This window comes from Antechinus flavipes, chromosome 4 (genome assembly GCF_016432865.1).
Source record: "Antechinus flavipes isolate AdamAnt ecotype Samford, QLD, Australia chromosome 4, AdamAnt_v2, whole genome shotgun sequence".
Taxonomy (NCBI): domain Eukaryota; kingdom Metazoa; phylum Chordata; class Mammalia; order Dasyuromorphia; family Dasyuridae; genus Antechinus; species Antechinus flavipes.
This window is the reverse complement of record NC_067401.1, coordinates 483,941,128-483,956,175: the sequence shown is the minus strand read 5'-3', so window position 1 is coordinate 483,956,175 and position 15,048 is coordinate 483,941,128. Positions and strand designations below refer to the sequence as shown.

The window sequence follows — 15,048 nt, the reverse complement described above, 5'->3', positions numbered from 1 at the left end:
GAAATGAAGACTAGACTCCGGCCAATCACCCTCTCACTGATGTTGTTTGCTCTCAAATATCTCAAACAAAACAAAACATCCCTTCAAAACAACAACAACAACAACAAACTTAAAACTCCCACCCACCCCTCTACCCCCTAAAAAAGGTACTAGGGCACTTCAAATGACGGCTAGGAAAAGGTTGGGAAAAGAACCTGTTTTTTATAGAAATCAATCACAAGTATTTACAGATTTTATAATAACCTAAAATTCTGACGGGGAAAAAAGGACTGTTAACCAAGTTTCGTTTTGGTTTTTGTTTGTTTGTTTTTTTTTTTCATTGTCAGTAATCTCACTTTAGTAAAATTAGCTTCCTTGGATTTCAACACTTGTTTAAAAAAAAGATAAACTTTATTTTTTAAAATCTTCAATCACAAAAAATCTATATTTTTTCATCTAAGCATTTATTTTTTTTTTACGGAACCCAAAAGACATGGAAAGAAAGGGGGAAATCATGTATTTACTAACGTATATAAGTGAATCTTTTTGGACAACATATAATAAATATGATATATCATTGATCACTCAGTCTTTCCAATGTACATCTTTAATAGTTTGGAGCATGCCACTTTTCCAAAAGAAAAAAGGTCATGAGAAAACAGTGCAAAGTTCTCAGTTTACCCTCTTCTTTTCTCTAGGGGCAGGCGCCAAGTTCTCTGGGATCCTTTGCCACCGCGCCTCTCTCTCTGTGGGTCTCAGCCTTCTCCTCTTTCTGTCTCTAGGCCTCCGTGGTTCTCCAAACCACCCCATACCACCCCCCCTTTTCCCCAAGAACTTGAAGTTTTGCCTTTGTAGTCATTATTTCCACTTACAAGTTACACCCTGCGTGGGTTCAGGTTTGTTATCTTGTTCCAAAAGTCCCATTGCTCTGAGGGGAAGCGTCCCCAGCTTTCGGCCTGGGAGGGAAGGAGGGGATGGGGAGAGAAGGGGGGGCGGCAGACGCCCTGACCCTGCTCAACTTTTTACAACCCCCACCCCCACACCCACTTGTTAGCTTCCTCTTCTTCTTCCTCCGCCTCTTTGTGTCCGCTGCGAAAGGCAGGTAGTTGCCCGGCGCTGGGGAGGGCAGGAAAGGACAAGGGAAGGGTCCGGGGGAGCTAGGCGGACAGGGACAGCAGGGTCGTTCTTCACCGGGGGTGAGGGGTCCCCGGGATCGGGTTAGACAAAGGGTTGAGAGCCGGCTGGCCCCCCGGCCCTAGGCCGTGGATCAGAACGCGGGGCACAAGGGGCCGCTGGAGCTGCGGGTGGGGAGCGGGAGGAGTCCGGTACATGCTGCTGTACATGGCGGCGGCGGCGGCCGCGGCCGTGGTGCTGTCCATGCTGCCTAGCAGGCTCGGATGGTAGAAGTAAGGGGATGGAAACATCCTCTGAAGAGCAGAGTAATTCCCGGCCTCCGCCAGCAATTCAAGGCCCACGGCGGTCTGCCTTTTCCATTTCGTCCTGCAAGAAACCAAACATAAAAACACATGCGTGTGTCTGTGTGCGCCAAAGCCCCTCTCCTCGCCTTGCCCACTTCTTCCTCCCGGGGGGTGGGCGGTGGGGAAGACGGGGTTAGGACGGAAAGGGTCCTTAAAAACCACCCTTTCCCAGATCTTGTTCGTATCTTCAAACAACTCGATTTGAGAAGTTTAGCAGCGCTATTATTATTCTTATTCTCATGATTATTTAATAAACTCAAATCGGGATGTCTCTCAAGTTTTTCTTTCTTTCTCTGTCCTCTCTGATAATAGCCTCGGTTCCTGTTTTAGTTTGCTCTCAGAAATTTGCCAAAAGCCAAACTCCACAATCCCACAAGAGGATCCCGGATCCCGTAAAATCAAGATTTTTTTCTGCTAACGCTAGCACCCTTGTCCTACTCAAGCACGACTACCCATCCTGCTGCTCGGCCTCCCCTTTCACCCCTTCCGTTCCGTATCTGAAGGACCCAAGTCCTTGAGCTCTTTCCCCTAAATAGGACAGCTGAAGTCAGACCAACACCAGAACTACCACCACCACACCCTATCCCAGCTCCCAGTTCCCTCACTCCAAGAGCCTGGCTGAGAGAGCAGAGGGGACTGCAAACAAAGAGACGCCAAGACTCGAAACCCTCCCTCATCTCTCAGCCCATCTCAGCCCCCCCACCCCACCCCAGGCTGCGCAGCTACATCTCATCATGCAGGACCCTGCAGCAGGAGAGGGCTGGAGCGTGGGGAAGGCAGAGAGGTTTCAAAAATGGGGATTCGTTTGAGGGGGGCTGTTCCCAAGGGCATAACACTTCTGGGCCATTCAGAAAAGCCCACCTCGACATATTTTCCCCCTCGGGAAGAAAATAACAATTAAAAACTGTGATCAGATTCTTTCCCTACCTCTTCTTTTCCTTCCACCCCCCAGAGGATTCCCCATAAGAAGGGAAGAGAAGGGAAGAGAAGAGAAGAGAAGAGAAGAGAAGAGAAGAGAAGAGAAGAGAAGAGAAGAGAAGAGAAGAGAAGAGAAGAGAAGAGAAGAGAAGAGAAGAGAAGAGAAGAGAAGAGAAGAGAAGAGAAGAGAAGTCTTTTTTTTTTTTTAATTCAAATGCCTTGTGAATGCAGAGCTGGTAGACCCATACTCAGCAATTCCAGCCAAATTAATAAACATGGCGCCTGTTTAGATTGGCTCCAAATGACACTAATGTTTTCCGACAGAATTAGGGTGGCTGAAACCGTATGTAATGAGACAGAAAATTATGGCAAAGATAACAACTGGACGCAGTTCCCCTGTCTCACTTTCTAGATGATTAGAATACAAACCAGAGACATAACTCACCAAGATCAAGGCAGAGATAGAGGTAAAGATAGAGACACAGCTGCAGATGCAGATGGAGTCAGGAGACACACAGAGACAGAGGCAGAGATAGAGATATATAAACGGAGACAGAGCCAATTCCCCTTCATGTAAATCCACAGCCCACACCCCAGTCTGTGCTTCAAGCTCTATCTAACGAGCAACACTACTGCAGTTAACAATAATAACATTGAGACTTTGTTTCCCCCACCTTTTTCTGAACAGTCACTCATACACTTGAGACAGCATAATGATCACCAAGACTGGCTTTTTCTAAGTCAATTAACATGCCCGGGCTTTGGGTGTCCTTGGACGGCTTGTCACTTCAACACAGTGAGGGTAAACACTGCCTCTGGTCCCTTAGCCATTTGCCCTATGAAATAATTCTTTCTGCCCATGAGCCGGAGAGAATATGGATGGACTGATTACTTTGACTGTATACTTCTAGTGAGATGAGGAGCCTGTCCCTCAAAAACATTTGGGATTTTACTGCCCATTGATATAAATTTGCTCTTTGTAATCTTCCTTCTTCCCTCCTCTGACACAGGGAGTTTCACATGGGGAAGGGGGAACAAGCCATTGATATAGGAAGCACAGAGATGAAGGGGGGGGGGAGCTAAGAGAAAATAAAAAGGTATCAAGGTGTAATAGATACACATCTCCGTGTTCATAGATATGGAGATACACGATGTATATATAATTATACAAAGACACCTGTGTCATAGATATTTATCCACGCGTCTGATCTATATACACTGTCACTTCAAAGGGTTCACCATTACAGAAACCTTAGATACTTTGATTGTGGGGAGTGGAGCCGGGAATGCTCTTAAGTCTATTTCTTTGTTTGGGGAAGTAAACCTTAATCAAGAAGAATCAACTTTTTCATTTTAAACAATTCAAGCAAGGTTCTTAACTATCATAATGGAGTTGGGTGGGTGTTTTGTACCCAAAATGGGACGTTTCTTCCCTTTATTCTGTAAGTACTCATTCAAAACACACACACACACACACACACACACACACACACACACACACACTCCTTTACTGCTGCTGAGGGGCTTTGCCTAGAGAAGGGAAGAAAATGGAGGTGAGGAATTGGTCCCACCTGTCCCACAGCCTGGGAGGGGTGGCCTGTGGAACTGAGAGATCCAGGTCAAAGGGAGATGACAAGCTTCTGAACGTCAGTGGCTTTCGCAAGAGAAGCCGACTCCTATTCCCTCTGGTTTCCCCAGGCTACTCCCCTCTGCCCGCTTCGGTTTTCCTGGGTCGGGCCTTCCTTACCTCCGGTTCTGATACCAGGTCTTAACCTGGGTGTCAGTGAGGTTGAGAGCGGCGGCGAGGTCCATGCGATCCTGCACACTCAAATACTTCTGCCGCTCGAAACTCCGCTCCAGCTGATTAAGCTGGTGATCTGAGAAGGCCGTTCTCGCTTTCCGAGGTTTCTTAGCCCTGACTGGGGGACTCTCCCGGCTACTTGTAATCTCCCGGTCGCCTTCTTCCTTTGTTCCTACGAGGAAAAACCATTCATAGCCACAGTTAAGAGCTAAGAGGGAAAATAGAAGTCTTTTTCTTTCGCACACCCGGCCCCAAAGAACCCCTCGCAGACAGATCTCAGGGGGCTGAGCATCAATGACCCCAACCCCTTGGGATCGGCTCCGACTCCAGTTTTTCCACAGCGTAGAGAGAATTTTTTTCCACCTAAGTAATGACTTTTTGGGTGAGAGGGCCTACTCCTGAGAAAAGATTCCCACATTTTCGAAAATATACATGGGAAAATATTGTTCTAAGGGGAGGAAAGAGGGATATTTTCTCTTTCTCTTCAAGTAATAATCGAATAACGGTTTCTTTTTTCTGAATTTCGGTTTCTTGCATTTTTTTTCCCCCAACGGATGAATGGATTTCAGGAAGAAAGGGGCCCTGGCCATTTTGTTTGCGGATGGCTGGTGAAGTTTGTTTGTTGTTTTTTCTCATCCTTTTCAAGGCACTTGAGATGTTGTAGTATCAATAATAATAACAGTAGTAACAACAACAACACTTAGCCACTGCTCTCATCATATCTCAGAATGTTTCAGAAATAATATGTCAGCCGGACACCAAGTAGAGCTCCCAATAGCTGAGCACGTCCAGGTGACAGCGCTAAGATTTCCGGATTCTATTTGTCAACTTTGTGGGTTTTTTTTTTTTTTCCTTTCCTGAAATGCTGGGAAATCGATATGTCAATCCATCTCTGTTTGTACCAGTTTTTGCAGCGCTCCTTGATCTTCCCTGCAGGAAGAACAATAATCTCTCTAATTGACCCACTGGGGAGGTTGGTGCACAAAAAATCGCCAGACCAGACTGTACATCTGTTTTGGGCACTATTATGCTAATGTTAAAATAGCAAAATGAATGTCTCATATCCCAGTCTCCCAGTTAGTTACTGCTCAGCCTTTCCGAAGACGGGAAAGATTTTTAAAATAATAATCAGAACACCAATAAAATATATAACCTCTCCCAGAACAGTGGAAACTGTCTTCCCATGCAAACCCCACGGAGAGAGAGAAGGAGATTGTTTTGGTTTTTATTCAACATTTAAAGAGAAAGGGTTTATTTTTTATTGATCTTTTGTTTTCACGAATACACAAAATCCATCCCTCGGATGTTGTGGGTGTTAGTGTTGTATTTATTGTTATTGTTGTTAAAGTTGTAGTTCAGTTTTAACGTCAGCTCTCAGTTGCTTTTAAGTAATAAAAAACAAATTTCCGTGATGCTGACTTACAGTAGCAAAACCAAAGTATTTGTGTGCTCGTGTTTAAGAGATTCAAGGAGAGAACAATCTCTTAAAATAATACCATCTTTGTCATCTTAATCATAATCTCCCCCAAAAGTTGCCCCTTCCAAATCAAGTTGAAAATTTCTCATATTAAGTAAGTGCTGCTAAATCCCCATGATTGGTGTTTAGAAAACATGGAAGAAAATGAAAGGCATTTGCATTTAAAAAAATAAACACCAGGTTGCAAACGCACTCCCAGACACAACACACGTTAGGTCTAATTTTCTCCACACACAAGCACAATCTCTCTCCCCCTCCTCTGCCTCCAAGATCTCAACTACAAAATTATAGCTGTACCCCTGAAAGTGTTGTTGTTGCTGTTGTTGGTTTTTTGTTGTTTGTTGTTTTGTTTTGTTTTGTTTTGTTTTTGAGGGAGATAAGAAGATGTAAGGAGAAAATCATAAGAGAGGAAGGAAGGAAAGAAGAAAGGAAAGAAAGAAGGAAAATAAGAAGGAAGGAAGGAAGGAAGGAAGGAAGGAAGGAAGGAAGGAAGGAAGGAAGGAAGGAAGGAAGGAAGGAAGGAAGGAAAGGTTCAATTTAGTGAATAAAAAGAGAAAAGGGGATGGAGTGAAGGACAACGTTGAGATTGTAAATGTAGCGCTGCATGAAACTTTAGACAGGTACCCAAAAGAACAACCCCGAAGGGAAGCTCAGACCACCAACTCATTGGGAAGTGACACTTGGCGACTCCAGCGAACGCCAAAAAAAAAACAAACAAACAAAAAACAAACAAACAAACAGCGGGATCAAACCCAATCGCAAAAGATTCGAAGAAAGCCGGGGGAGAAGAAAGAAGAGGAAGAGCCAGAAGAGCAAAAGACACCGGGGGAGAAGGAGCCTGGGCGCGTGCGGGAGGGCCCCGGAAGACTCGGACTCACCGTGGCATTTGACGTCGTTCTGAACATCATCGCGCTTGTCGAGTTTGGTCTTGCTGTCTTCTTGCTCGAGTTTTGGCCTGAAGCTCTCGTTGGCTGCGTTCCCCTCTTGTTTCGGGGTATGATGGGGAGAGGAGACGCTGGTGCTGTACGGTGCACAAGCGGCCAGCGGTTTGCTGTCGCCCAGAATGTCTTTAATTAAAAAAGAAGACGTGGAAGTCCTGGGGGCCGAAGCGGCCGAGCCCAGCTGCGGGGGCTGAGGCTGCTGCTGGGGCTGCGATGGTGGCTGCGGCGGCGGCGGCGGCTGCGGAGGAGAAGGCTGCAAACTTTGGGTCGGCTGCGGCGGCGGCTGTTGAGGCGGCGGCGGCGGCTGCCCGTGATGGAGGTGGTGATGGTGCTGGATGCCGTCCTGGACCAGGTGGGGTTCCGAGTGCTCCAGGGTGACGGAGATGGGAGACGAAGGCGCAGTGCCTACTGTATCAATCTCGGAACAGGGGGACGGGGTGGCCTGGCTCCGAAAATCCGTGCTCCGGCCATCGACGTGCTGGCGAAAATCTCCGTTCATCACACCCGGGCTGCCCGAGTTGGCGCTGGACAGAATCGTGTCTATTCCAAAACTAGACCCGCTCGCCCCTTCCATGGCTGTCATTTCTACATGGGGCTCGTCTCCATCCGCCGGGCGACGCTCGAAGAGGGGGCAACGGCCGCCCCGGGTCAGAGCAATAAAGCGAGGACTTTAACGATAATAACGATGGTCTGATAAAATGCACAATTACCCGTGCCTTTTAAGAAAAAGAAAAAGTCTGGGAGGAAGGAAAGGGAAGGGAAACTGGAGTTGTGGGTGGGGTGGGGGTGGGGAGTGGACGATCAGTGGAAGCTTTTGGACACAACTTTTTTTTTTTTTTTTTAAGAGGATAGGAAAAAAAAAAAAAAAAGGAGCGAAGGAAAGTTACAAAAAATGATTCAGAGGAAGCGGAGACGCGATTTCAACACTACTCGCGCACGTGGCGTTGGCCGTGTGGTTCAGTGAGAGCCACGGCGGGTGTGTCGAGGCCAGAGGACCTAGCTGCCGCCGCCGCCGCCGCCGCCGTCGCCGCTGCCCGGGGCTGCTGCAGGGCACTGGGTGGAGGCGGCGGCGGAGGCGGCGGAGGCGGGCAGCGCAAGGTGGGGCTGCGGCAGCGGTAGGAAGGGGCAGCCAGCTGAGCTCCACGGCTGCAAGGAGGCGCGAGGTGGCCCGGCCGCGGGGCTCCGCCGCTCTGGTGCCGAGTTATTGAACTTTCTGGGAAAGTTGTGCTTCAGCAGCTGCAGCAGGAGGAGGAGGAAGAGGAGGAAGAGGAGGAGGAGGAGGAAGAGGAGGAGGAAGAGGAGGAGGAGGAGGAGGCGCAGCGCGGGGCGGACTCTGGCCACTGCCTGGCTCCTTCCCTTGTAATCCGGCTCCTCTTGGGCTCCAATGACTCTCTCCCGTGACGTCACGGCCATTGCCGCCGCTTTCCCCCCTCCGTGTTTTATTCTCACCCCCTTTATTGCGACATCGCGGCCGTCCCGCAGCCCCCATTGGTGGCTCAGGCAGAAGAGACAGACGCCAACGTGCCAAGAGCCAATGGCAGCTCGGCTAGCGGACCTTGTCAGTTCCGAAGATACAGTCCTGGCTGCTCTTTTTAGAATCCCCAGGACCCTTCTTTCCTGCAACCCTAGAACCAAACACCTATTCTAACAGTAATCCCTATCATAACAATAACGTGGGAAGAAAAGAACAGAGAAGGGGGGGAGGGGGAGGAGAGAAGAAAAGGAAGGAAGGAAAGAAAGAAAGAAAGAAAGGAAAGAAAGAAAGAAAGAAAGAAAGGAAGGAAGGAAGGAAGGAAGGAAGGAAGGAAGGAAGAAGGAAGGAAGGAAGAAAGAAAGAAAGAAAGAAAGAAAGAAAGAAAGGAAGGAAGGAAGGAAGGAAGGAAGGAAGGAAGGAAGGAAGGAAGGAAGGAAGGAAGGAAGGAAAAGGAAGGAAGGGAGGGAGGGAGGGAGGAAGGAAGGAAGGAAGGAGAAAAGGTAAGAAGAAGGGAAGAAAAGGAAGGAGAGAAGGAAGGAAGGACGGAAGAAAGGAAGGAGTTAGTGATCATTTATTTTTCTTACAGGGAAAGATTGGAGGGGGAAGGGAAGGGGACATAATTGCATATAAATTCTTACAAAGCCTTTGAAAATGTCTTCTTAAAGTCTACTCCTGCCATAGTAATAAAGGAGCTTAGAGCAGAAAAGGGGGGCGAGTCGAAGGAAATAAATTTGGAAATGTGTAACTTCAGAGCGTCCGGCCCTTTGTGCCTTCTGCTGGGAGAGCCAGTGCGGTTCTGGGATCTGGTTAAGCCTTTAACGAGCCACGTCTCCCACCAAGCCAAGGTGGGTTGATGGGTGTTTTGCAGGGATGTCGAGAAGACAGAATAGAGTTTCGAAAGATGCCTCCCCGGGAGAAGTGGAAGTGAAAAGGCACGGATTAGATCAGGTCAGGAACCCAGGAGCTCAAGCCAGAAAGTCTGACTGGACTGGTCTCCGGTCAAAGCAAAATAGCAAGAGAACTGGATTCACAAGGCTTCTCCCAAGTGAGGAATAACTAACCGTGGGGCGAGCGGCTAACAGACTCAGTTAGGGTTGCCTGGGTTTTGCTACCTCTTCTTCCTCACGCTTTTCGAAACTCGGGAACATACTCTTTACCCGCCTTCTTCACCAGCCCACCCCCCACCTTTAGCTCCCAACTCCATCACCACCACCCTCCTGCTCCCTTTCTTCTCGTTCTCTCTCAGGCTTCTCCGGGGCTGGCCGCTCGGTCGCAATTGGAATAGTTACAGTTGATCCGCTTGGGATTCGGGAAATTATTCTACTAGTTCTTTGGAGGGTATCAACTTGTATTAATTTTTTCAGGACGGCTCCAACCTGTCTCTTGTTGAATGTCAGAGTAATGGGAAGTGCCACTGACAAGACGGCGTATTACTCCTGATTAAGTACCGTGTCAACCTAATTAGCAGAGTAATTATAAGGTGCTAATGAATGATTCAAAGTTCTTTGAGTTACATTTTACTCCGAATTACCATTTTAAGGACCCTATGAGTCTAAGGTAAACCGTGTTCCTGGCATCGTTTCTGTGGTGAGGTGCAGAATATATGTCTCCACTAATAAAATGACAATTAAAGTGTTTGAAGGGATGGGTTGAAGCTCGGGGACTGGTTGTTGACAGAGTCAATTCCCAGAGGGTGGCTTTGAAGATGGCCGAGTAGCTGACCTGGGTACCTGTATGTTTTAAGATCGATTAACTCAAAAATGAAATGGTCCGGATAGACACTCCGCCTGTTCTGTATCCGCCCATTATACACTTGGAGAGGAGGGAGGGAAGCACCCTCCTATCTTCTCCAAGAAAAGTACTGTAATTGACAATTGACACACTGGCAAGCAGTGCAGCTTGGAGATTGTATAGAAAGGCAAGCAGTTATTTATTAGCATCATCATTATTACCTTCGGGTTCTCTCTGGAGAAAGGGGGTACAGATAGGAAGGATAGGTAAGAGGTTATAAAAACTGGGAAAAAAACTCATTATTAGATATTTAGGAGGTTCTAATGGAAGGAGAATTTGGAGGTCGAGATACATGTTCCTCAATAGTGGTAAAGGAAGGATATTTTCAAGGCTAAAAAATCGGGTTGGACCGGAGGAAGGTTCTAGTTTATCACATACTGAAAGGGAAGCAAAAGAGATTTTGACTTCAGGTCCAGGAAAATCCTTTGGGGAGGCAGGTGTTTAAGGGGACCTGAGTCTTTGAAGTGGTGACAGAAAGGAGGAAAATCCATCTTCCGGCTCACCCAGTCTGTTGCTAACTGCGGCCCTCTGCTTCTCTCAGCAGCACATCAGAAACCTAGGGTCTGCTCGCATTCTCCCTTAAAGCGCCCTGGAAGGAAAGGTGGGTATTTTCCCCCTAAAGTCTCATTATTCCATCCGGAAATTCGTGCTAAGTCGGCAGGCAGGCAGGCAGGGGTATGGAAGGGGGTAATCGGGGACTTTGTAGGGAGGGTTCCCGAAGACTCACTTTACTTCTTCATCCATACTCATATTAAATTGAAGAAAATCTGCCACCGGGAGGGGAACGGTGAGGTTGCACAAGGTCATTGGTGGAATCTTAACCTTTTCTTTTTTTTTTTTCCTTCCAAGGATCGATTCGGACTCTTGTTCTTCTGACATCATCCGTCAGCATTCCGAGAACGTGTTTTTACTCACAGTATACCCAAGTTCCAAATAGAGGCGGACCCCTTTTGTAGCAAGTTGGGGATTGAGGGAAGCGGAAGAATTCCATAAATTAAAAATCGGGGACTGATGGCACAGCACAAATCAATTATTCTCTATCCTTTATAAATAATTCATTTAAACTTGTTTTTGTTTTGTTCAGACGCCTGAAATGACTGAGCAGCGAACACCGCCCATGGCACAGCTTGTGTTGTGTGGTTAGAAAGGTTTTGACTTGTAATATTTCACAACATTGGCAGAGGAAACGGAAATTTGATCCCACGGATAAGGAAGTCTATTAAAAAGAGAGAATGAGGGAGATTGGGGAAAAGGAAGGATTGGGAGGGGGGAATGTTTTTTATGAAGGCTTTCAGTTCAATCTCAACCTAGTAGTTTCACCTAGCAGAAGGTATAAGGCCTTAGGACAATATTTTCTTAAGGAAAAGGTTAAGAAAATAGAGCGAGCCTTTTAAAGTCCATTTTAAAGAAATCCACCTTTTTCTCGAGCAGCTAGAACGAGAGGGAAACACTAGCCTGATTTCTGTACATAGTCTTCCTGGCCACGACAGGGCGAGTGTGTGGGGAGGCGGCCGAAGAAGAAAAGAAGATCAGAGCATCAAATCATGGGGCAAAGCGGCTATTAAGAAAAATTCAGAAAGTTTTCTTACTTTGGACTAACTTCTTTCAATCTCGCACGGTTTCCTCTTACTTTATCGTAGAATGTCGTCTTTCATATATGCTATGATTTCCAACATAGTACATATATATACTTATCTTCTGGTTTCTTTAAAAATATATATTTAAAAAGAGAAAAGAGCAAAACTCTCCAGATTTCCACACTGTAGGCAAATTGAGGAAAATGAGGCGATTTTTCTGACTGGACTGTATCTATCCAGCGAATCACCTCACTTTAAATGTCTGAAATTTTGATCTCCTTCTTCCCGACAGTTTGTCACAAATTTGTCTTCTCTGAGACTTTTCTGGAAGCTTTGAATTCACAATATAGATGAATTATTTCAACAATCTGGTTAAAAAAGAGGGACTTTTTTTTCCCCTTGGGAAGCTCTGAGGCTCTCGACATCCCGGAATACCTTGGAATCCATTCAGCCTTCCATCTCCTTACTTTAGAAATTTACTCTGGCAACTCCATCCTCTGCACCATTCTTTGTTTCTTCAACGCACCTCTGATTTTAACAAACACACTAGGTAACCTCCTTCATCTACAGCTGGGTTTGGGGATTTTGCTCATAGGCTTGAGCATCGTGCTTTTAAACGTGAATTGAACTGTGAAGGGTGCCCATCTGTCTCTATGATGGGGCTTGGAACTGGTGTTTATCCCTATACATATTTAATTCGAAGGTTTTATCAGTGTGTAGTTGTTGACAAAGCTATGTATGGGAATCGGGTGCAACGTCTCCTGTCTCCGCTGGGCGGCGGCAGGGGTCACAGACAGGAGGCCGCGCTATTGTCTATTTTTTAAAACAGTAAATGGTAAGGTGTACCAGTAATTTCTTGGCTGTCTAGCCTTCTCTCGGAGGTTGATGGTAGGAATAAAACGGTGATGGTACGGATAAGGCGATCGTCGCAGAACGGGAAACCACCGGGAAGATCTCAGCTGAGTTTTAATTGTTCTAATCAGTAAATATATTCCCCATTACCAAAGGAAATGGCATCCTCCTGAAAGGGGAGAATTCACAATTCATTAAAGAAACAGAGACAGAGAGAGAGACAGAGACAGACAGAAACAGAGAGAGACAGACAGAGACACAGACAGAGACAGAGAGAGAGAGAGCAGGCCAGAATGCTCGTAGACTTCATCTTCAGGGAACACAGACAGAAACAGTTGTCTTTCTTCTGCTGACTTTCCCACTGTTTATTTCTAGCAGGTCCTAATTATGCTTCTGGGAATTGAGAATCTGGGAATATATTGTGGTGACATCACAATCTTTGGAAAGATTTTAAACGCTTCCATCCAAAAGCGAAGCGTCCAAGGCTTCCAGCCCACTTCCTGAAGCGCGCTTGGCTGTTGGCTTGCATGTTTGTCTGGCCTCAGAATGGAGTCATGTCTAACTCAGTGAGTCACACGCGCACTCCTAGAAGCTCATTTCTGGCAGTTGTATTTATGTTGTGGTTAAGGCAGAAATTGGGGTGTAAAGAATCTAGAGATACTCATCCAAAACTACAACCGGCCAACTTCCACCCTATCCCTGGATTTAAACGCGCTTCTGGGGGTATGGGGAGAGGGATTGAGCACGATTATTCTTTCGCCTGTCCCAGGCAAAGACTTGGATGTAGAACTGGGAGGGTGGTGATGGCGGGGAGGGGGTGGGAGGAGGAGCAAGGGGAGGGGAAGATGCCTTAAGTGGGAGAGAGAGCCAACCACTCCTCCCCACAGGCGCTTATCCCTAGGCTTTGGGATTAGGTCTAGCCTCTGGTGAATTTACAGCCACCTGGGTCCCACGCCCCCAGGGTCTTTCTCCCCAGCTTCTACAGAAGAGCCGAGATTTCTCAGCCAGTACAAGGAATCAGAGGTTTGTGAGAGTACTTCAAGGGATGAACTGGCCCAACCCCACCCCTTATATTGCTCCCCTCACCACCGCTCTTCACCACTCCGTGTCAGTCTCTCTGACCTTGTCAGGACACCCCCTTGACCAGCTATCACATCCTCGCTGATCTCTCCAAGTCTTCAAACACCCAATCTCACATCCCCTGGGAGTATGCCCAGAATTGTTTCTCTGGGACAGGGAAAGTAAATCATTGAGAAAACCCTTTTCCGGGGAGCGGGTAGAGAAAGAGAAAGAGAAAGAGAAAGAGAAAGAGAAAGAGAAAGAGAAAGAGAAAGAGGGACAAAGAAGATGCTGTTGAGTTAGATGTTGCTTGTCCCACAGACAAGTTCCTCCTACCCCAAGGAGCAGTTAGAGAGAGCCGGTTCTCAGTACTTTCCATGTCCCGGCTTCTAGGAATGAATCGATTCATTTGGTCTATAACCTATGAGGTTGGGAGAAAAGGGAGAGAAGAGAAACAGCCCTCAAAGCGATGAAGGAAGGTGCCAATCAGGGAAGGGGAAATTCATTTGCCATGTTAATTAACAGGCGGCTAATTAAACCAGCACTTTGAGCGCTAATCAATCGCCTTATTAAGTTAGAGCCCTCACTGGAACAAATTGAAAGCTACCAGTCCGGAGTTCCTGCTTTGGGAGCCAAGCGTAGCATGGTCCCCAGTGAGAAGAGGCTGGCATCCGGTTTATTGCCTGGCACTGGGATTTAGGCTCCTCTGCCTCCTCTAACCGTTAAGTGGGCATTGCTGAGAAATAACTCCTAAGCTACTTACTGGTTGATTCAGCTGCTATCTGGTCTGAAGGAGATTTCATGGCAACCAGGGGACAGCCAGACCACAGGACTCCAGAATCAATTTGGGATTGGGGAGAGGGAAGAATGGGAAAGTGAGGACAGAGGAAAGTTAGGGCACATTTGGAAAGTGACAAATGCTTCATTTGGGGATGTTAACTTGCTGCTTTACTGAAGTTACTGAGAAGCCTATTCCCTGAAGCCATATTAAAAGAAAAACACAGAATGAAGGGCCCCAGGATTACATGAAGGTTGTAAGGAAGATGAAGATTCAGCTCATTGCTGGAGTGTGAGGAGTTGTAGGTGGGCTGAGGTGGGATGGAGGTTTGAGGTCTAGTCTAGTAAACAGAAGATCTGACTTCAAGTTCCAGTCTAATCACTTATTAGTTCCACCCTGTGACCTTGAGCAAGTATTTTAATCCCTTAGTTTTTCCTTTCCCCATTTAGAAAATGGATATGATAATGGTTGTTTGACCTGGAGAAAGCTTATATGCATGTTAGCTATTTATTATCTTCTAGACAAGTTCTGGGTACATATTCCCTTCTAATCCACTGGAAGACTGACTGTATCCCCAAATTTCATGGAAGAAGAAGGGTAGTTGGATACCACTCATCTGATTTGTGGCATATGAAGGTGACCAGGAAACAATATAGGGACTTAGTCATCTTTCTTCATTTTTATTCATCCTTTGCTAATTTCACAATTTTACTTTCATTTTAGTCATTCAGGCTCTGGCCTCTTCTGATCTCTTTATCCCCTCTACGCTGTAGACCTAGTGACTAAGAGATTCCTCTTTGAGTATTAAACAAAGTCTGTTACCTTTCAGCCCAATTAGCCAAGGAGTGATGGAGGCTGCCTCTCTTGGAAACCAAGAGTTTCAGCTTAGTACACAGAAAAATGGCAGGTGGGCCACCAAAGGG

General features: G+C 46.6%; 1 protein-coding gene across 1 annotated transcript; it reads right to left on the bottom strand.

Annotated features, from left to right (window-relative positions):
• Positions 1-310: 310 nt before the first annotated feature.
• BARHL2 (BarH like homeobox 2) lies at positions 311-7,663 on the bottom strand. Its single transcript, XM_051995355.1, has 3 exons — positions 6,532-7,663; positions 4,123-4,348; positions 311-1,479 (listed from the first exon to the last, which is right to left on the bottom strand). The coding sequence occupies exons 1-3, from the start codon at positions 7,175-7,177 to the stop codon at positions 1,167-1,169; spliced, it is 1,185 nt and encodes a 394-aa protein (XP_051851315.1). The 5' UTR covers positions 7,178-7,663; the 3' UTR covers positions 311-1,166.
• Positions 7,664-15,048: the final 7,385 nt, after the last annotated feature.